Consider the following 19,903-nt stretch of genomic DNA (forward strand, 5'->3'; position numbering starts at 1 on the left):
GCCATTAGGATAGAAGATATCTCAAAGACCTTCAAAGCATCACAGTTGAGAGGTCAGGAGTATGAAGGTACACAGAGGAACGCTAGCAGGTAACTCACCCGTCAGTCTCAAATCTGATAGCACTGAGGCAGTGGCTGAGCCTGCAAATGAAGGGAGTAGTAGTGCTTTCACCATATCTCTCGCCCCACAAACAGGCAGGTTTGGCTTTTGTGAAGGCATTGGAAATCTGAATGGTTTTACTTCCTGACAGCTATTGTTTGAACTGTCTAGCATAATTCTGGTGATGCACAAACACTCCCCTCTTATTTCCTCTCATACTCAACAGCATTGCCGTCAGAATTAGCAGATAGTTTCTGACAGTGATCTGTAGAAAACAAGAGTTTGCCCGGTGGATCTGTTTGCAATTTCTGATCTTTTCTAGGAGAGCCATTTTAGTGCAGAAGCCAGAAGCTCAAGTGAAGGGTGCATGTGTTTTTGTGGGGCAAATTAGTGTGGAATTATTCCCAAACAGAACTGGAAAAGCCTGGTCAAAAGTAACATGTGGCAGAATGACAGACAAGACTGTAGCCATGAAGAAAGATTTGGAAATATGGGCAAATCTGTTGGTTGTGGTGTGGAGCAAACATGAGGAGGTGGGAGGGGAGGGTTATTGAATCTTTTTGTTTTTACAAGTGACTGCTTCATCAGCGTGGTAGGGTGTTGCTCTTCACTGGGCCTTTGGCTGTGCACAGTGCATCAGAGACCAGTAAATGTGATGTTACTTTCCAGAAGTGTACTGGTGCTGGGATACCCAGCTCAGGAGAGAAGTCACCCTGAACTTTGTGTGTCTGTTGAGAGATTCTTTATTAGCTCCTTTTAAAAAATAAATAAATAAATAAATTGTTTTGTTTTGCTTTACAAGATATAATCAAGATACTTCCTCTCTTTCTCTCCTTTCCTGCTGTTCACAAGATGTGAACATTCCCGCAGAAAGAGAAGTGGAAAACCAAAATGAGTAAATGCCCTGCTTTCACAAAATAGCTATTAAGGGAGCTGCTGGTTGAAATAAAATGTCCTGGTCTTTGTGCTTTGGTCACAAAAATCTTTTCCATCCCAGGTAGACTGGAGTTCCCAGATCTTCTCATGGTGTGGGCCATGCCTGTCCCTTTCAGCTACCCTGTCACAGCCCACAGATGGCATCTCTGTGATGCTTCTGGAAACAGTGAGGTCTGCACAGGGATGGCTAGCATCTTGTGTCAGGTGCAAGTGGGGAGAAAAGCCTTACTTACTGGGCAGAGTTTGGTAAACTGCCAGCCATCGCTGTGGTATTCGTTACCAGCTCACGTCATGGGGAAGAACACGTGCAGTTAGCAGTTCTGCTGGCCTTGCTATTCCAGCCTGGGGCTTTTCCACACTCTGGTGTGGTCCCTTAATAAGGAGACATCCAGCCGCTGGTGACACACCACAGCAATTAGTGTCTATTCTTTTTCAAGGGAAAGAGCAGTAAAGCCACACACCTGCTTCTGTGCTACCCTAATTACACCCCTGTGCTTTGTCAACAAGGTAAACACTATTCTTGGCTGGATCCAGCATCCTGCTGGAAGCAGCTGCCTCCCTTTCCTGCTGCAACCTCACACCAAGAAGAGATGCTAAGAGACCCCTGATACTTTGGGATCTCAGATGACCAGGTGATGCTTAAGAGCATAAGGAGCAGAGTGTGGGCAAGAGGGAATGGGTAATGGTTTTGTAAGCTTCTTAGCACTGATTCCAAATGCCAACAGGTGAAGGGACAGAGTGTCCAGCACAAAGGGCTGACCAGCAGAGGTGTTGGGTACCAGAGGTGATCCCACTGAGCCATGCAATGCTGTGCTGGAAGGATGCTTCCAGGCTGAGCTGTAGGGAGGTGCCTGTGCCTGCAGGAGTGGAGGCTCGTGACAGGCACTGCTCCTGTGACCCGAGGGCTGCCGCCAGCTGCCCAGAGACCGGCTGAGACGTGCAGTGGCATAGGCCAGGTAGACAAGCAGCAGCCTTGTGCCAGCAGCTGGGCAGAGCTGCCTGCAGCTGCGCTCAGGAACCACTTGCAGCCATGGCGCCACCCCGGCGTGTGGCCCTGGCAAGGAATCGGGCTTCCCCTTGCCATCTGCAGCCAGGGGCTGGGCGGGGGCCGTGGGGGTACGCGTGGCTCCATGCCGCTGCCAGGCCTGGAGGAGAGGAGCTGCCGTGGCGCCTGCCTGCTCCCTGCACAGGCAGAGCTTCGCGTCTGCTAACAATGGCTGGTGGCACAGCCTGACACGGGCTGGCAGGGGACACGGTGGGTGTGGAGAAGCACAGGCGAGCTCTGGCAGGGGAACAGTGTGCTAATTGTGATCTGAGGCTGCTCTGGATACGCGTGCTGCAGAAGCCTGTCTGTTAAGTCAGCCTTGTTTCCTCTTAACTGTTTCATCCTCTTCCTTTCCACTCCCCCCGCCTCTTCACATCTGGGTGTACCCCTGAATGATGCCCGAGCCTGTAGATGGGTTGTCATTGGGATTTTCCTTTTTTCACTGTGTTGTATTTTTTCCTCATGGTTAATGGGTGGGCGCTGGTGCAGCCCATGTCTCTCCTGTTCTCACGGGGATGGTCTGGTAGCCAGGCGTGGGGTGGGCACTGAGACAGAACCCAGTCCCCTGAATGAAGGCCTTGTTCGTGCTCCAGCCGTAATGAGCCTAGCAGTTTTATTTGTGTACTAACCGAATTAGCACTGAGCAGCCCTTCATGTCTGCCACAAAGTGACCATTTGTATTTGAATGAAGGCATATTTTCTGACTTCATATTAACACTTTATTCAGCAATTGTCAAGTATTTCAGTCTCCTACTCCTCACACCATTAGTGCTTGTGTCCCTTTGCTTTCTCTGGTCTATGTGCAGGGAGAAGTGGTCAGCATCAGTGTTTGCTGGCGCTCTTGGCTCTAGTGAAATTGAACTCCAGGGCCCTCAGAAAGGCAAGTTGGAAGGTGCGAAGGGGGTAGGCAAGACATACCATGGTCTACTTGTGTTATTGGATCTGGACAGGTTGAATCTTTTATTGTCTCCTTGAGCAGGCTAGGTGAAGCCAAATATGATCTGCCAGGGCATAGGGAACTGGACGTATGGGAGAAACTTTACATACAGTTGACTGGAATATAAAATGAGAATTTTCCTCCCTTTGTTTCTCACGATAGCCTTGATTCTTCTGTAGCTTATGCCTGATACTGTTGCTTGACTATTGCTATCTGCATTTTTTTATAGTGTTACTTAAATATTGATCATTTGCATCCCTAGAAGCCACAGCTTAGCTGTTTTCCACTGTGACTGACAGGCTATAAGGAAGTGGCTGTTGTCCCATTTCACTCCTTTTGGGTTTTCTGAACTTAAAATGACAGTACTGTTACTTAGATGACATTTATACAGATACAAAAGTGCCCTGTGCCAGGGAGGAGGAGAATCAGTGGTTCGTGAGCAGCATTGTTTGGGTCCAGAGCCCTGAGCCCCAAACCTGGGCATCATCTGAGGTGTGCTGCTGGGGAGAGGGGCAGCAGGCTGAGAGCTGGCTCCAAGACATGGCACTCCCAGGCCAGCATGCCCAGCTGGGCTGCTACCTCTACTGGACCCAAGGGTGGAAGATGCAAGCAAAGTGTGCCCATGATCCCAATGTCACAAATCAAGGTAGTGTCTGCCTGTGCCAGCAGTGATCTGTTGCGCGTGGCTGCTGGAAGCTGTGCTGGGAGGTCTGCAACCAGCTCCATGCAAACCTCTGCTGGACCTGTGTGCCAGCTGTGTTCAGGAGAGAGGGGAGCAGAGCCTGGTCTGCTGCTGGGGAAGGACTGTGGGCAGGAGAGAATGGGGCACAGCTCCAGCCTGGTGCCACCATACCTGGTGGATATGGGTCCTGTTGTGCCTTCAGCTGTGCTGGAAGGGGACCTCGGGACACTGCAGGCTGTCAGTGCTGATGGGGTGACTGAGCCTGCTGCCCTGCCCAGCACCAAGCTGCAGCCAGGCAAGTGCATTGTGCCATGTGCTCCCTTCCCCACCCAGTTTCTTTGTCTTGACCTGTATGAATGAGTTGCTGTATAAGGCACGTGGGCCTGGAGCTTTGGCTGATGTGAGACGCAAGGGTGTGAGGGAATTCTCTGGCTGCACATGACCACGGCCCGGTGATATTTCCAGAAATCGCCTTGGGGCAGCAGATGAAGAGCAACAAGCCCAGCTCCCTCTAGAGGAATTAACTGTGTGGGAACCCCCCAGGATGCGCCTGCATGTGAGCCCTGCGAAGGGTTGCCAGCAGCTGCAGTCCAGGCTGGCACCATGGGAAGGACGGGACCTACTCACTCTCTGAAACCTGGGCTACAGGTGCTGGAGGGAGCTGAGGGGAATGTGGGGGGGGAGCTTGAAAGGCAGAGGGCGGTTGGAGGTGTATTAAACAGTTAATGGAGCCTGCATATCCTCTGGAACAGCAAAACCAGCTCATGTCATCTGAATGCATGGTAGCCATGTGTGAGATCAGGTTGTTTGCCTTTGTACCACACGCAGCTCGTGTTAAGACTGGTGCAGGTGAAGGCAGAAGATGGACCTCAGATTCCTCAGGTTGGGGTCTGTTTCCCATGTGACAGTGTCTGTTCTCTGCCCATAGTGTGTGCTGGGTTGTCCAGGCCCAAAAACAAATGCAGGAAGGGGCACAAGAGCAGTTCTGTTCTGGGTGCTCTTCTACTCCCTGTCTGTGCTCCTTTGGAGGTTTCTGGCCATTTATGTCAATAGAAAGGAGAAGAGAAGAGGTGGTAAGTGATGAGATGGGAATAGAGTTCATTGCCTCCTGTGACATTGTGAAACACCTTGGAAGGACCACCATGAGCATTGCAGGGAAGGGACAGGTCCAACAACAAATGCATCATCTTCAGGGCTGCCTGTTCTGCCAGTGATCTTTGCAAGGTGTTAACAGATGAGAGAGACATAAATTGTTATCTTAGGTGAAATGTATTTTGCACAGTATTTGGATCATATTTAAGGATGTAGGAAAGCTCTCGGTAACAAACTTCGTCTAAATACTGATATGTGACTTGTGCTTCCTCTGGAACTATTTGTGTAATGACCTGGTGCAAGAGGCTCTTGACTTTTTCCTGTATATTCTGTGGAAGCACATTTGCTGTGTCCCCAGTGCCTCTCCTTTGTACTCATTCCACCTCAGCGGTGTTCCTGGCAGCACCTATTCCCCTCAGAAACAGCCCCATGAGTTTGATTTTTTTCAGTCCTTGTGCTTGTCCTGTATTTTCAAGTGTCGGTGCAGATGTGAACTTTCTGCAGTTTCTGCTGTTGGGGTGAGCTGTGTGATGCAGTAGAAGAGCACCCAAGAAAGGCACTGTACCAACGCTGAGAAATGCATGCATCGCCTGCTACTGACTACTGCTGTATTTTTCCCTTCACAGAGTGATCGTCTCCTCATTAAAGGAGGGAGAATAGTTAACGATGACCAGTCGTTCTATGCTGACATTTATATGGAAGATGGTCTCATAAAGTAAGTATGGGACTTCCATAGCATATTATTTCCATCTCCCCTTAAATTAGCTTCAGGTTGGATGGTTGTTGTTTTTTCATGGATGTGGTCTGCACCCTGCTTGCTGGCTGGTGAAACTTCACAGTTCACTTTGATTAGAGGCTCAGCTCTCCACAGTGTGTATGGGCACATATATGATGCTTGGCAGGTTTATACTGAATTGCAGCTGGGCTGGTGGCTTTGAGACATAGTGTCCATTGTACAACAAAGCTGTACCTAACTGAACCAGGAGAAACATTTGTCTTTGACTCCTGTTTTGCCTTGTTTCAACAGTATTAGCATGAGTGACCCTACCCAAGATCCCATTCGTTAGCACTACTGAGGACAGCACTGTGCTGCAGCCCATGTACTACCTACCTGAGATTTTCAGGAATTGCAAGCAAACCAACTTGTCTTCTATATTGATTTATCAGGGAAGACTGAAGAAGGCTTGATGAAAATAGGATTTCTGAAAGAAGAGATTTGAAGTGCTACATATGGGCAGATAAAGGGATTGAGGGGGCAGAGGCTGAGTAAAGGGAGATTCAGGTGACCTGTCCTGCAGGAGAGCTGGTGTGTCCAGAGAGGAGGATGTCGATTGCCCTCCAGAGAACTATCAGTAAGGGTGCTTTAAGCTATGAGAAGATTATGCTGGAGCCTTTTAGGTTTGCTGTTTTCAGAGGAAGTTTTTTCAAGCTGCAACAGGGGAGGTTCAGGCTGGACATCAGGAAGAGGTTCTTCACCGAGAGGGTGGTCATGCACTGGAACAGGCTCCCTGGGGATGCAGTTGTGGCACCAAGCCTGTCAGAGTTTATGAAGTGTTTGGACTGCACACTTAGTCATATGGTCTGAATTTTTGGGTACACCTGTGTGGTGCCAGGAGTTGGACTTGATCCTTACAGGCCCTTTCCAACTAGGGATATTCTCTGATTCTATGATTCTAAGTACTTGGGGTCTAGCTGCCTTCACTGCGGCATGGCCCTATTGTTAGCATCCTTCAGAGGGTGGGAGGACAGCAGGCGAGTAGGAAGGTCCCGTGGAGGGAGGACTCCTGCCGTGCTCCTTGGGAGGAGCGTGAATCTGGTGCAGCCAGGCTGGGCTGTCAGATTGTGGCGCTGCAGCCCACTGCAGTGCGTACCCAGGGGAGGGGGCTGTCCTTCACCTACAGGACTTTGAAGTGGGAGCAGCATTGCCAGACCCTGCTGAGCCCTGAGCTGGCCTAGCAGCTGTGGCATTATGCTGAGAAATCATCTTTCTTTGTAAGTAAGCCTCAGACTTGAGCCTTACTTAGGGTGGGCGGAAGGACAGGGGAGAGGAGAGATTAGGGGTACTGCTTACTGGACGCAGGGCTGGTGTCCACTGCAGAGGTCCGCATCATGCCCATCAAACCGTGCTTCTGGCCTCCCCGAGCCAGTGCCTGCCCTGGACAGCAGGTGTCAACATAGCCACCACTGCAGCGGGTGGACAGATGGCAGCCTTCCCTGGACTGCGCAAATCTCAGTTTAGGTGGGCCAGACAATCCTGGGATTCTCTGCTCAGTGAGGTGGTTTCACCCCCAGTTCCTGGGAATGAGTGGGGCGTTTCTACCAGGTCAAGGGGGTGGCCTGGCTGCTCCCCACCTGGCTTGTCAACCGGTTGTGTTGTGGCTGGTTTTCTTTTGTGTGTGCCTCACCATCTTGATGTGGTCTCATCAGGCAGATTGGAGACAATCTGATTGTCCCTGGAGGGGTCAAAACCATAGAAGCCAATGGGAAGATGGTGATCCCTGGAGGAATTGATGTCCACACTCGCCTGCAGATGCCCTACAAGGGGATGACAGCAGTGGATGATTTCTTCCAAGGGACAAAAGCGGCCCTGGCTGGTGGAACTACAATGATCAGTGAGTGCAGAAGGCAGGTCTCGTGCAAAACAGCACCTGGCAGGCTTGGGCTTTTGAGAGCAAAGTACTGATACATTCAGTACTGTGACTCTGCATGCGATCTGTTTGATGTTGGTTTCCATATCTTCTGAAGATTTTTTCATTTTTTTAAAATGTCTTTAGGAAGTCATGCAGGAGGGTACAGTCAAAGAGGGTTATGTTGAAGTTCCTCTTTAGGGCAGGAAGAATGTACAGATGACAACTGGCAGGGAGGATTTAGGGAAAAATCTGGGGGAAGGAGAAAGATTCTCAACAGTTGGTGTCAAGTTGATGTCATTCTCATTCTCTGGAAGAGGTAACTGGGAACATAAACACATCTGATACTTGTAAAAACAGGGGGGAGGGCTGAGGATGGGAGCCCCTCTGGGAGCTCAGAAACTTGCAGGTTTAGTGGCAGAGACTGGGCAGCCATCTCAGCACTGATGATCTCGCAGAGACTCACTCGAGGATGCTTGCTTTCCTTGCCAGGCTAGCCTGCATTTCTCCCCGCCTGCCTGGCACCTCTAATGGAAAAGCAATTGGAACAGGAAGTGCAGCCAACAGTGCACTCCAGCTTTTGCTACCAGTAACTTGTGGTGGTGCAGGTCTGGGTGGAGCAGAGCCCTGGTATCTTTTCATCTGGCTGAAGTAAAGAGGGTGGGCCCAGAAAATGAATTTTCCTGACCAATGGATGAAACATGCCTTTGGGTATTAAAATGTGAAACCTCTCAGAGCATCAGCTCTCTTCTGCTTGAGTGCTGGTTAGCAGTAAACAGTAGGGTGTGGCACAATAGAGCTTCTGAGCTCTCATGGAGGGTCTGAGCAATGAACGGACAAATTTTTTTCACTTATTGAGAGTGCAGCCTTCAGGGGAGGCAGAGTGTACACATCAGGATAGCAGTGCAAACATGGACTAGCTCTTGTTAGCCCTCACCCATGTCCCCAGTCAAGCGCTTTTTTGTAGTGCGTTTTGGACATGCTCCTGTTCTGAGCTGGGGAAGGCATTTGCAATAAAACTCCAATCCAAATGAAACTCCTCAGTCTTAAGAATTTTTGGTTGTTCTTGCACTCTTGAAAAGTTGCCCAGTTATTTTTTTTCCTCTATGCTTTTCATAGTCTTCTTTGTTTTAAAGATCCATGACAGTGTGCTCATCTTTTCTGTGATGTCTGGTTAAGACTAGAGGGCGAGGAGCAAGATGAAGCTGTAGGACCATTAGTGGTACTGAAGGTGCTGGGAAAGGAGATGTGCACAGGACCCTCTGCACAGCTTCAGATCCTGTGTTCTGCAGTGCTCCAGCGTCTGCAGCCACTGCTGCCCCTGAGAACCTCAAAAAGGAGTAACGGCATAACTTCTTTTCCCCAGCTAAATAAAAATAGGGCAGCGTGATGCTCAGATGACGCTGAGCAGAGGAACAGAGCAATGTCCTGGCATCGTGCACTGCTCAGAAATAAACAGTGCTAACAAAAAAGGAAAGGGGATTCTGAGATCCTTCCCTGAAGAGTGCCAAGGGTGTGCAGTGCTTGCAGATCCAGGCTTTACTGCTGTGCAGCAGCCACAGCTGTGTGTACTGCAGGGTTCCATGGGGTGCAGGAGCAATTGTTGATCCTTCTAGTAAAGGATTGTTTTTTTTGCCATCCCCGCACCAGTTCACCTTCCCCCATGGACCAAAAAAAATCAGCTGTGTAAAGTGCACTGTGGTAGGGTATGAGGTGGTGTGGTGGGCAGTAAAAGGTGCATTAGTGTTGCAGGGTGTCAGGAGACCATGTGTTAATGGGGTTGAAGTGAGGGTGAGGAGGGACAAAACCCTGCAGCTTTCAGCTGATTTCTCAGCAGAAGCCTGTAAAAGCCCCTGATCTTTTGCCAGAGGCTGTTAAGTAAAGGCTGTGTGCATTTTCCATCCAATAAATGCACTGGGAAGAGACTAGGGAAGTCATGGAGGTGATGAGGGCCTCTTAGGTGCTGTCCTGCCAAAGAGCCAAGGAGACGGATCTGGGATGGTGGAGATGCCCTGCAGCATGCAGAGCTGCAGTGGGGTGCACGTCAGGGGCACGCAGCTGGAGAAGCCCTTGTTCACAGCTCCCCTGTCCCCCTGCAGTGGACCACGTGGTGCCGGAGCCCGAGTCCAGCCTGGTGGAGGCATTTGAGAAGTGGCGTGAGTGGGCAGATGGGAAGGCCTGCTGCGACTACGCACTGCATGTGGACATCCCTCGCTGGAGCGAACGTGTCCGGCAGGAGCTGCACACCATGGTTCAGGAGAAAGGTTTGCTGCCCTTTCCTCCTTGCTGCTGGCTGGGTGCAGGGGTCCTGGTGGAAGGGGCAGGTGGTGGATGTGCTGTCCTTGATCCTCTGGCTGTTGAGCGTCTGCTGGGATCTTGCGTGGCCCTGAGCAGGAGTCAGCATCCTGCAAATAAGCTGCCAGGGGCAGCCAACCAAAGCAGACACCCTCCTGCCTGCTCCCTGTTTCTGCCAGGGGTCTCTCCATCCACCCAGGTCTGAATTATTCTCATGTGCTCGGGGTGTGTCTGGGGAGGGGGAGCTGTTGGCTCCTTCCTCAGCATTCTCTTCTCTGCTTTTCCCCTAGGAGTCAACTCCTTCATGGTTTATATGGCCTACAAGGACTTGTACCAGATGTCAAACACTGAGGTAGGACCTCATTTATGGCTTTGGTTGTGTGTGATTGGACTGCTGAGTGTGAAGATGGCAGCAGTGCTGTGTAATCCTAGCTCTGGGGCCTGAGGTGAGATGCCGTCCACCCTGCTTTACAGGGGCTTGCAAGCTCCTCTCTGCTTGTCCCTGCTGCCTTCAGAGGTGCGAGCCTTGGCAGCACCCCTGCTGTGCAGCTGTGAGCCACCATGCGCTGCATATTGGCCATGCTCCTGCTTTGAGGATGGCAGGCAGAGGGGTGTACGGGGTATTACAGAGAGCATCAGCTGGGGGCAGGTGGCCTCCTGAAGGAACTGCCTGTCATGGCCATGGTCTTTGTGTGGCTGACACCAGATCCTCCAGCCTGTTCTGACCCTGTCCCTGCTGCAGCTTTGTGCTGAAGGGCACAGTGCAGGGAGCTTTAAGGTTGTGCGCAAGCCAGGATAATGTGCCTTTGTTGTAATCACTTTTTCTTGTTTCTGTTTCAGCTGTATGAGATATTCAGCTGCCTGGGAGAGCTGGGTGCCATAGCTCAAGTTCATGCTGAAAATGGAGATATAATTGCACAGGTAACTACTCTTCTGGTGTGCAGGGACTGAAAGTCTCTTCCAGGCTGATTTGATATGGGGTATTTGCAATATGACACTAAAGCTGCATGGGCATCTTTTGCAAGGTTATCTCGTTGCAACTCAGCAGTGATATCAAAGGTTTTAGCAAAGTTTTCTGCTGTGAAGTATCTGGTGGGAACTGCAATAAAGAGGTTGCAAAACCTTCCAGCATAGTCTTTCAGGACATTGAATTGCATGTCAACATAGAAAAAATGGTTCGTGGTGTTTCTGTGTTTTGTTTCTGACAAGCAATATTAGGTAAAAATCCATTTCAAAGGAAAGGTAGATAACCCATGGAGTCAGGAGGACATGTTTAGAAGCATATTATTCTTTTGTTACAGCAAGCGTTATCATCTTCTTTTCTAAAGATGATAAAAGCTCGAATTATTTTATGGCTTATCAGATACAGCCAAACTTTTCGATGTTTTTGTTCAATGAGACTGAAGGTCAGTGAAAATATTTGTGTCATTTAAAAGAAAAAAAAAATGCACTGGCCAAAGTTTTCTTAAACAGGTAGTTTCTTGCAGAGCTGGAAATACAAGCTGACAGATGAGTTGAAAGCAGATACCATCCACTCTTTTTCTCCCTAAATGAAATTTGGAATAGACAGAACTTCTCCAGAAAATATCAGGATTTAAAAGGATCACCAGCTATTTGGGGAATTTGTTACTGCAGAGCTTTTGCAGCTTTGTCAGTGGAGAGAATGAGGAAATGGTAACCTTGGGAAGAGAATTTTGGAATTGTGTTGCCTTTTAATGATTTTTCTCAACAGACTACTTGCATTTCAGAAGGGAAAGTGTGGAGTGGTGGGAAGAGGGCCTGGAAACGTATTGGCTGCTGTTTGTGGAGCTGGCGAGTTCTGTATGCTTTTTCCTCAATGCTGTGCTTGTTTTGTCACAGAGGTTTCAGCCAGCGTCCACATGACTCTGAGTGCTCCTCGTCCCTATCCTCCCTGCAGCTGCCTCCTGCCTGCATCCATCCTCAGGATGTCAGTTGGTGTCAGCCTGAGGGCACAGCCATTGGGAGGGGTCTGCTTTTCTTGGGGGGCAGGTTCAGAGCCTGGCAACATCCCTCTGTCCTTTCCATGTTCTAGGAACAGGCCAGGATGTTGGAGATGGGAATAACCGGACCCGAGGGCCATGTGCTGAGCAGACCAGAGGAGGTAAGGTGCAGGAGGGTACCAGCCTCAGTGCACTGAAGAGCTTTCCTCACAAACCGTAGCAGGGCATAGTGTAGCAGGGCCAAATGTGTGTGTGTGTATGTCCACTCCCCCCCATATATTATATGTTCACTAGTACAGGCAATACTGTCTGGGTAATCAGTGGTTTATGAAAGAGCAAGGCGTGCTTTTGTGACAAACATATCTCAGTCTTGTTGGAGTTTCCTAGCAGAAACAAGGGCTTCCAAGTCATCCAGAGATGAACTAAACAAACAAACAAACAACAAAACTGTATGACTGTGGCAGCACCAGGGGGTGGTTTGGGGGCATTTCTTTTGTATAGCTGATTCCAGAGTGTAAGAAACCTGCAAAGAATTGAACAGTGAGCTTTAGTCCCCCTGGAATGTCATTGTTCATGTCTCTGAGCACAGACAGATTCCAGCTTCTTCTGCCTAATCTCTGCTTAGGGTCTAACATGAGTTTTGAAATCAGACAGACAAAGCCATTGGTGAAAGGTGTGGGAGGGGAAGAAAGGGGGAATATCCTGGTTACAAGTCATTGTCAAGACACTAATTAGATCATTTCTAATTTTAGTTTATGAGGTATTTTTCTGTTTGGTCTATTAATCTGAGTTGAGTCTAAATTTAGATAAATTTTCTTGAGATAGGTCCCTGCCGAGAGCTGCTTTTACCTTTCTATGGCACACAAAAGAAGAAAACAGTAAGAATTTGGTACAACAGCAAAGCTGAGTAGAGGAGTACAGGGATGGATTTGTATTTCAGGGTCTGCTGAAGTAAAATCAATTGGCTTAAATAAACAGTATAAGAAGTTGACTGTATTATGGCTGGTAATGACAGATACAGCCTAGTGTAATGCAATGCTTACTGTCTTTTAAGTATGAGACAGTAAAGCATTTCCCTGTACAGAGAAAAGACTCAATATAGAATACAGTAGATCAGAGTCTCTTTGTGTAAACTGACATTTATTTTTCTGGCTTTAGACCCGTTGCCACTAGCTGGCAAGCTAACCTGCAATTACGGGATGCTGTGGTTCTGCCAGCATTTGAGAACTGTCCTATTATCGTAAGGCTGCACTGCGGTTCTTCTCGTCAAAAGATGATAAAGCATTGTTAAGTGTTTGATCTTGAAACACCATTAAAGCATAAGGCAACTGGGAACAGTGCAAGAAAGCTGTAGATACAGTCTGTCCAGCCAAATCCAGATGTCGTTACCTTTGAAAAGAAACAGTGTTGGTTGGACTCAATGATCTTGGTTGGACTCGATGATCTTGTGGTCTCTTCCAGCCTAGACAATTCTGTGATTTTGTGAGTGTACCTCTTCCAGAACACCCTTGACCTGGGAAAACGTTAGGTGGAATGCAAGTGACCAGCTACCCTCCAACAAAGCTTGCCAGTTGATGTCAGGGCAGTGGGAGGGTGGCCCACAACTCCAAGGGTCTGTTTTGGAGGGACCTCAGTGGGAGTTAAAGATATGCTCTTCTACCAGGTGGTGCTGGTCATTTGGTAGTGCTGTGTGCTGCTGCTCTAAACTGTGACCCATTCTGAAGGGCATTCAGTGATTGCTCTGTTTGCTCCTCTCTTTGTGTTAAAACCCATTGAAGCCTGTAAGTGCACTGGTAAAAATCCTCTAAAAGGTCTTTAAGCAGAAGAGAAAAACTCTTCACTGTGCTGATGGACAGTGCCATGGACAGGCCTGCAGAAGTAAGCAAGGTACGCATGTGTGCATGTCTGGTGCAGTGGCTCATTTAACCTGCTGCTGGGAGCACTGAGATGGCTTAAGCAGCTGCTGGCCTGCAGGCAGCAACTGCACAGTCCCTGCCTCCCCTGAGGCTTGGCTGATTGGTACGTTGTCTTTTTAAGGCTTCTGTTTTGAACTTTATCATGCTGAAGCTTGAAGCCAAGCTGCAGAGCAAATACTCAGAGAACGTCTGGAGCTGGGCTCTGGCTGAGTAAGGGCTGATGTAATAGTCCAAAGATATCCCTCATGGTGGAAATGCAGCCTGCTCTAGCAGCAGGCCAGCAAAGCCCAGCTGTCTGGAATGGCCAGCAGCTGGCTTACGGGACAGCCAGACCCTGATGGGAGCAGCCTGCCAAGGCACAGCCCGCAGCACCCTGGCCACCAGCAGGGCAGTGGTGTCCAGTTAAACCAAGTGCCGCAGCAGTGAGTGCTCCAAGGGACAGACCTGTGTCAGCCTGCACAAGCCTGAGCTGTGCTGCCAGGCATGGGCAGTGGCTGGCCCTGGGCTTCTCCAGCTGTTGGCAGATCTGGAACCATGCAACGGAACAAATGGACAAATGGTGGGCCCAACTCCATGCTTCCCCTGCAGTTAGTCTGCAGCTGGGGAGCCAGGGTGAGAGGGCCTGACAGCATGCCCCTCCTCACCTGCCTGTGCTCCTCTGCAGCTGCGCTGTTCTCTCTTCCAGCTGGAAGCAGAAGCTGTCTTCCGGGCCATCACCATTGCCAGCCAGACCAACTGCCCTCTCTATGTGACGAAAGTGATGAGTAAAAGTGCTGCTGACCTCATCTCGCAAGCCAGAAAAAAGGGTGAGTAGCTGCTGGTGCTGCGCACAGCCTTGCTGTTGTTGCTGCGGTCTTGTGTGGCTGGGTTCGGTGTCTCTGTGTCCTGGCTATTGGGCTCAGACCTGCACCTATGCCTCAAGCAGCCCAGAGCTTCCCCTTCTGCTGGGGAAGTTCAGGGGTTTACCCTAACTTGTGAAGGGCCATGGGGATGCTGCACCAGGCCACTTGGAGCCACCTTCCGTGGCATTGTCATGCAACACCACGGTGTGGGCATGGGTTAGGACAGACCCAAGCTTTCTGTGAAGGTCTCTGTGGGGACATTCACCCCATCCACATGCACGCAGTCGGAGATGCTGGGTACAGCCCCAGCCTCGTTGGCAGCACTGGCCCTGCAGCAGTGCTGAAGTGCAGGGACTCAGGCGTCACGTTCCACCTGGACTCAGTGAACTGTGCCCCTACTCACAGCGAGGGCTGGCAGCAGCTATCTGCCAGGCTCAGGGGCATTTCTTCCTGCCAGCCCAGCCACGGCCTCCCAGCATGAAGGCAGCCATTGGCAGCGGGGGCACATTGCCAGTGTCCTTGGTGGGTCTGAATTTATTTTGGAGAATGCAGCTCTGAGGCCTTGTCTTCCTATGCCACATGCCCTCTAGGCTTGTACCATCATCAGGCTCTGTAGCCAGAGCCAGAGGGCTGGGATGGTGGTCATGTCAGCAGCAATGGCATGCAGGGTGGGCTTCTAATGCACCACAGGCCTAGTGGTCCCTCGCATCTGACCCAGTGCCTGAATTCACAACAAGCAGTGGGGATCAGACTGCCATGGGTCCCCTACACTGTGTCCTCTCTGCCCCCTTTTCCAGGCAACGTGGTGTTTGGTGAGCCCATCACAGCCAGTCTGGGGACTGACGGGACACACTACTGGAGCAAGAACTGGGCCAAGGCTGCAGCGTTTGTGGTCTCTCCCCCGCTGAGCCCAGACCCCACAACCCCTGACTACATCAACTCCCTCCTGGCCAGGTGAGCAACAGAGGCTGGGCTGGCTGTGCCTGAACCTGCGGCTCCACCAGTGACACTGAGTGGGAGGCAGTGTGCCTTGGCCTCAAATCGACAGGGCAGAGGCCGTGGAGTATTTGGGTAGTCTAGATGTTCATCCACCCCAAACCACTTCACCCTAGGTATTTAATGACCTGCCTGATGAAATGGCTCTGCCTTGGAGCCATGGTGGCTTATCCCTGAGCACTGGGGGACAGGGGAGGCACCACAGTCTTAACATCAGTAACGAGGAAAACGAAACAAAACAGCAGGCAGTCATGAACTGCTTTAAACACCCTGAAAAAGGCAAAGAAATGAGGTCCAGGTAACAGGTGTCAACAACAGCATTGACCAAGCTGGAGCAGCCAGTGTGGGAACAGTGTAAGCAGCTGCCTGGGCTACAGCTGTGCAAGAGAAAGTCTGAGGGGTACAGGTGGCACAGGCTGATGGGGACCCACTGTGCTGAATACAAAGCTGACTTTTTTTCCACACCTGTACAGATAAGCAGTAGCACTGCCTGCAAGGTGCACGAGCACAAGGTCTTTAAGGGCAGCTCATGTGCATCTGACAGGGATGGTAGATGGTTTTTTTGTTTTTACCCCAAAGGCAGGGAGTGGGGAAGGGATCTGTTGAAAATAGAGAGCAAACAATAGAAGCACTTCAGCAATTTGCTGTGACCTTTCTCTCAGAGCTATCCTCCATCCTCTCACTGGAAAGGCACGCACTGCAGCCAGGGACACAGATCTCATTGCTGGCTGTACCCATGCGCCACATGTGAGCTGCGAGCCCGGCTCGCTTGTGTTTGCTGGCTGAGTGGTGCATGGGGCGCTGGTCTGTGTTAGCTGGGGATGGCTGACACTGAGGGGGCTGTAAATGGAAATGACCTTTGAGGTAATGCTGGAAACATCTGTGATGAGATGAGCAAGGGATGTTGGGTCAGGAATAGGTGTCAGAGCAGAAGAGCATGCTAGCATAGGCCAGGTTTGTGTGCCACAGTGTGGGGGCATTGCTAGGTGTGTGTGTATGGAGATGCTGTGGCTGGCAGAAGTGGCCATGTGTTTGGGATCTGGACATCCAGCTCACCCTGTATTTTGTTGTGGTCAGTAGGTGGTCATGTGTTTCTGCTTAGTCTGGATGTATGAAATAGGTGCAGGTATCAGGGGCTGGCAGGGAAAAGTGAGCCTAGCTCCTGAACTGCCTTGTTAGTGCTTTCCTTCCACTTCAATAACAATTTTACCCCAGCCTTTAAAGGAGAGGCAGAAGCACCTCTGAGTCCCTGCAGCCCACATAGGTCTGTCCCACACTGTCCCAGTGCCTTTCCCAAGCTGTTTCCTTTGAGGCTGTGGCAGAAAAAGCAGCTGCAGAAGCTCCAGCTGAGCAGGGAGGCTTGTTTTCTTCCACCAGCACAAAGCTGGTGGAGATTAGGAAGCATGTTGTGTCGTCAGTCCGTGCAGTCAGTCAGACATATGGCAGAAATTATCAGAGGAAGGTGGAGATTACCGGTGGATTAGGACTGATTTGTGGCCCTGTACAGAGCCACTGTGTCAGTGCCCTCCCGGGTTCAGGTCCAGGAGCCTGGCACTCGTGGCCTGTCTTGCATGGTTGCTCCAGGCGCTGGCCTGGGACCCGCTTCCTTTTTCCTGGCAGCGATGGCTTCCAGCAGCCTTGTGTCCCCGGCTCCCCGCAGTAGCTGGATGACTTCCAGCCCCTCGCCCTGCCCTGCCTGGCGGTGGCTGGCTCTGCCTGTTCCTGCCCTCTGCTGTCACTGGACAGCTCAGGATGGATGGATTCCCAGGCAGAGGGTGTCTGGGTAGCAGCACTGGGCAGTGCCTGCAATGTGGCTTTTCTGAGAGTCCCAAGAGCAGTTTCTGGGAGTCCTGGCTCTGCTAACCCTGCCATCAGATTCCCGTCTGGCTGCAGGGGCATTTGCTTTTGTGGCAGTGGTGTGGTAGGGATGCCACAGTGTGGGCCAGCCTGCTTACACCTTTTTGGTTGGTGCTGCTGGCTGCTGCTCCTTGTGTAGCTCACATGGTGCTGAGAGCTGCTGTTGTTGAGCTTCTGCTGGACAAAACATCACAGGCCAGAGCCCAGATACCCGGCTGGGGTGGGCTCCTTGGCTGGGTCGGCAGGCAGAGAGTGAGCGGCAGCAGCATGCAGGCTCAGAGCCGTGCACTCACACTCCTGCAGCTGCTCTGCCAGATGCAGCAGTGGCCCCTTGGCAGGGGCAGGACGAGGTCCTTCCTGAGGGAGCTGGATGCTAGGATGCAACAAATGGCTAGCTGCGGTGACAGTCTTTGGCTGGAGAGAGGCTCCTTCCTGCCTCCATAGCACAAGGACTGCTCTCCCAAGCAGACCCAACAAACTGCCAGTAGTTGTTCTAACTCACGCTGGGATGTTTTATCCTTCTGTTTTGGTGTGAATGATAAGAGTTTGGTGTGGAAGGGCATCTTTTGGCTTGGCACAGAGGCCCCCCCTTGTTTCCCATGACATTTCCCTCCACTGGGCTGTGTGTTTGTGGGCAGGATGCTGTCCATGCCCCAGGCAGGCAGCATGGTGTGGCCAAGCTCTCTTGCCTCTGTAGCCCAGGAGACTCGGCCACCACAGGGCTGAGTTGGTGGAGGTCTCCAGGCTGAAGGGTCACAGGAACAGGGGTGCAGAGTAACAGAGAGCTGAGCTCGGGCTACCTTTGCACTGAGGAAATCCTTGTCCCTCATGTCTCCGATATTGTCTGAACACAAAATGGCTCAGGATGCTCTTGTTACCACCACCCCAGTGGTGACCTGCAGGTTTCGGGAAGTGCTCACTGTACGTTCAGCACTGCACAGAAAGCAGTTGGAAAAGACAACTTCACGGCAATCCCAGAGGGGACCAACGGCATAGAAGAACGGATGTCTGTCATCTGGGACAAGGCGGTGGTAAGAGCCACACCTGGGGAGGAGCGGGCGGGCTCATCAGGCACCTTGGTCCCCTGTGTCCTTGTCCCAGCAGAGCTGGGCACCCAGTGGCATTTCTGCTGTCTGTAAATTGAAATAAGCCAGACCAGGAGAGGCAGCTGCCACAAGCTTAGGGTCAATGACCAGGGTCTGTGAATATACCTCTAGCTTTTGGTCTGTCTGATACCAGACCTGGGCTCTTCCTCTTCCCTTCCCCAAATGAGTGCTTTGTTCTCTTTGTGTCTGAGCAGGCCACAGGGAAGATGGATGAAAACCAGTTTGTGGCCGTGACAAGCACTAATGCTGCAAAAATCTTCAACCTGTACCCACGGAAAGGGAGAATAGCTGTGGGCTCAGACAGTGACCTGGTCATTTGGGATCCTGACGCAGTGAAGATCGTCACGGCAAAAACCCACCAGTCTGTAAGCTCTCTGCTTGTGGGTGGGGGTGCCAAGGGGGCCATGTGGGCAGTGCTGTGTGCAGGTGATCTCACTGCTGGGAGCTCAGTGCTGTCCTGCTGGTAGATTCAGGGACTGAGTCCCAGCTCAGTGATGGGCAATGGGTCATATCATATGGCTGATGCAGCTGTGACAGCAGGGTGGGATGCCTGTGAGCCCCAGGCTCTGCTCGCAAGGCCCTTCTCACCCAGCTGCCTTGCTTTTCCCCTGCACCTGGCACATGCAGGTGTAAAGACGCCTTTCTCCTGATCTGGGTTCCTCTTCTGGGTCCAATTTTTTCCTGGCTTTGCCGGCATGCTTTGTTCACAGACCTGGTTCTGCCCTCCTCTGTTGCTGCAGTCCCTGCTTGCAGCCAGCTTCAAAGCTGTAGGTCCTGGTTCACAGTGGGAGCAGTGGTGGATCCTTGGTCTCATGGACCTAGTGAAGGACAGGAGGCCTGTGGCGCAGGGAAGGCTGTTATAGGTGTCTTCTCCCTGCCTGGGTGACTTCAGCAGTGGTGTGTGGGGACTAAGCAGCCCTCAGGGCAGGCAGTGCTCATGTTCCTCCTGACCATCATCCCTGGTTGCTGCAGGCAGCTGAATACAACATCTTTGAAGGGATGGAGCTGCGTGGGGCCCCGCTGGTTGTCATATGCCAGGGGAAGATCATGCTGGAGGACGGCAACCTGCACGTGACCCAGGGGACTGGACGCTTCCTGCCCAGCAGCCCTTTCCCTGACTATGTTTACAAGCGCATCAAGGCCAGGAGGAAGGTAAGGAGATGGGGCTGTCAGCAGACGGAGCTGTTACACTGTTAACCTGAATTGCCCTTTGTATGTCGAACATACAGTTGGGATAGCTAAGGCTTGTTGCTGGTAGTGTGCCCCCACCGGAGGCAGGACACTCGGCTGGGTCAGCAGTGGGTGATGCCTGTCCAGCAGCTCCCTTGTTGCTTTCCTGCTGCAGCAGGAGTGTGAAGGGAAATGCTGAGTTAAAAAGGAGACTGGACAAAATGGCCTTCTTCCCCAGCCACACAGCATAAACCCGTGCCAAGGGGCTGCCTGTCACCCAGAGCCTCTGCATGCTTTTGGAGGCTGTCGTGCAGGATGTGAGCAGTGGGGTTGAGCCACCTC

General features: G+C 51.2%; 1 protein-coding gene across 3 annotated transcripts in view; it reads left to right on the forward strand.

Annotated features, from left to right (window-relative positions):
- Window positions 1-19,903, forward strand: part of DPYSL3 (dihydropyrimidinase like 3) — a 55,716-nt gene that overhangs the window by 34,951 nt on the left and 862 nt on the right. For all 3 annotated transcript variants that reach the window (XM_084535521.1, XM_084535519.1, XM_084535520.1), the window contains exons 2-12: window positions 5,418-5,506; window positions 7,219-7,403; window positions 9,518-9,682; window positions 10,004-10,065; window positions 10,554-10,634; window positions 11,767-11,835; window positions 14,276-14,396; window positions 15,230-15,386; window positions 18,175-18,316; window positions 18,586-18,756; window positions 19,364-19,543. In XM_084535521.1, coding sequence (XP_084391647.1) covers window positions 5,487-5,506; window positions 7,219-7,403; window positions 9,518-9,682; window positions 10,004-10,065; window positions 10,554-10,634; window positions 11,767-11,835; window positions 14,276-14,396; window positions 15,230-15,386; window positions 18,175-18,316; window positions 18,586-18,756; window positions 19,364-19,543 — 1,353 coding nt within the window. In that variant the 5' untranslated portion in view covers window positions 5,418-5,486. The remainder of the gene's footprint in view (window positions 1-5,417; window positions 5,507-7,218; window positions 7,404-9,517; window positions 9,683-10,003; window positions 10,066-10,553; window positions 10,635-11,766; window positions 11,836-14,275; window positions 14,397-15,229; window positions 15,387-18,174; window positions 18,317-18,585; window positions 18,757-19,363; window positions 19,544-19,903) is intronic.

This window comes from Aythya ferina, assembly GCF_964211825.1.
Source record: "Aythya ferina genome assembly, chromosome: 14".
In the NCBI taxonomy this organism is placed as follows: Eukaryota; Metazoa; Chordata; class Aves; order Anseriformes; family Anatidae; genus Aythya; species Aythya ferina.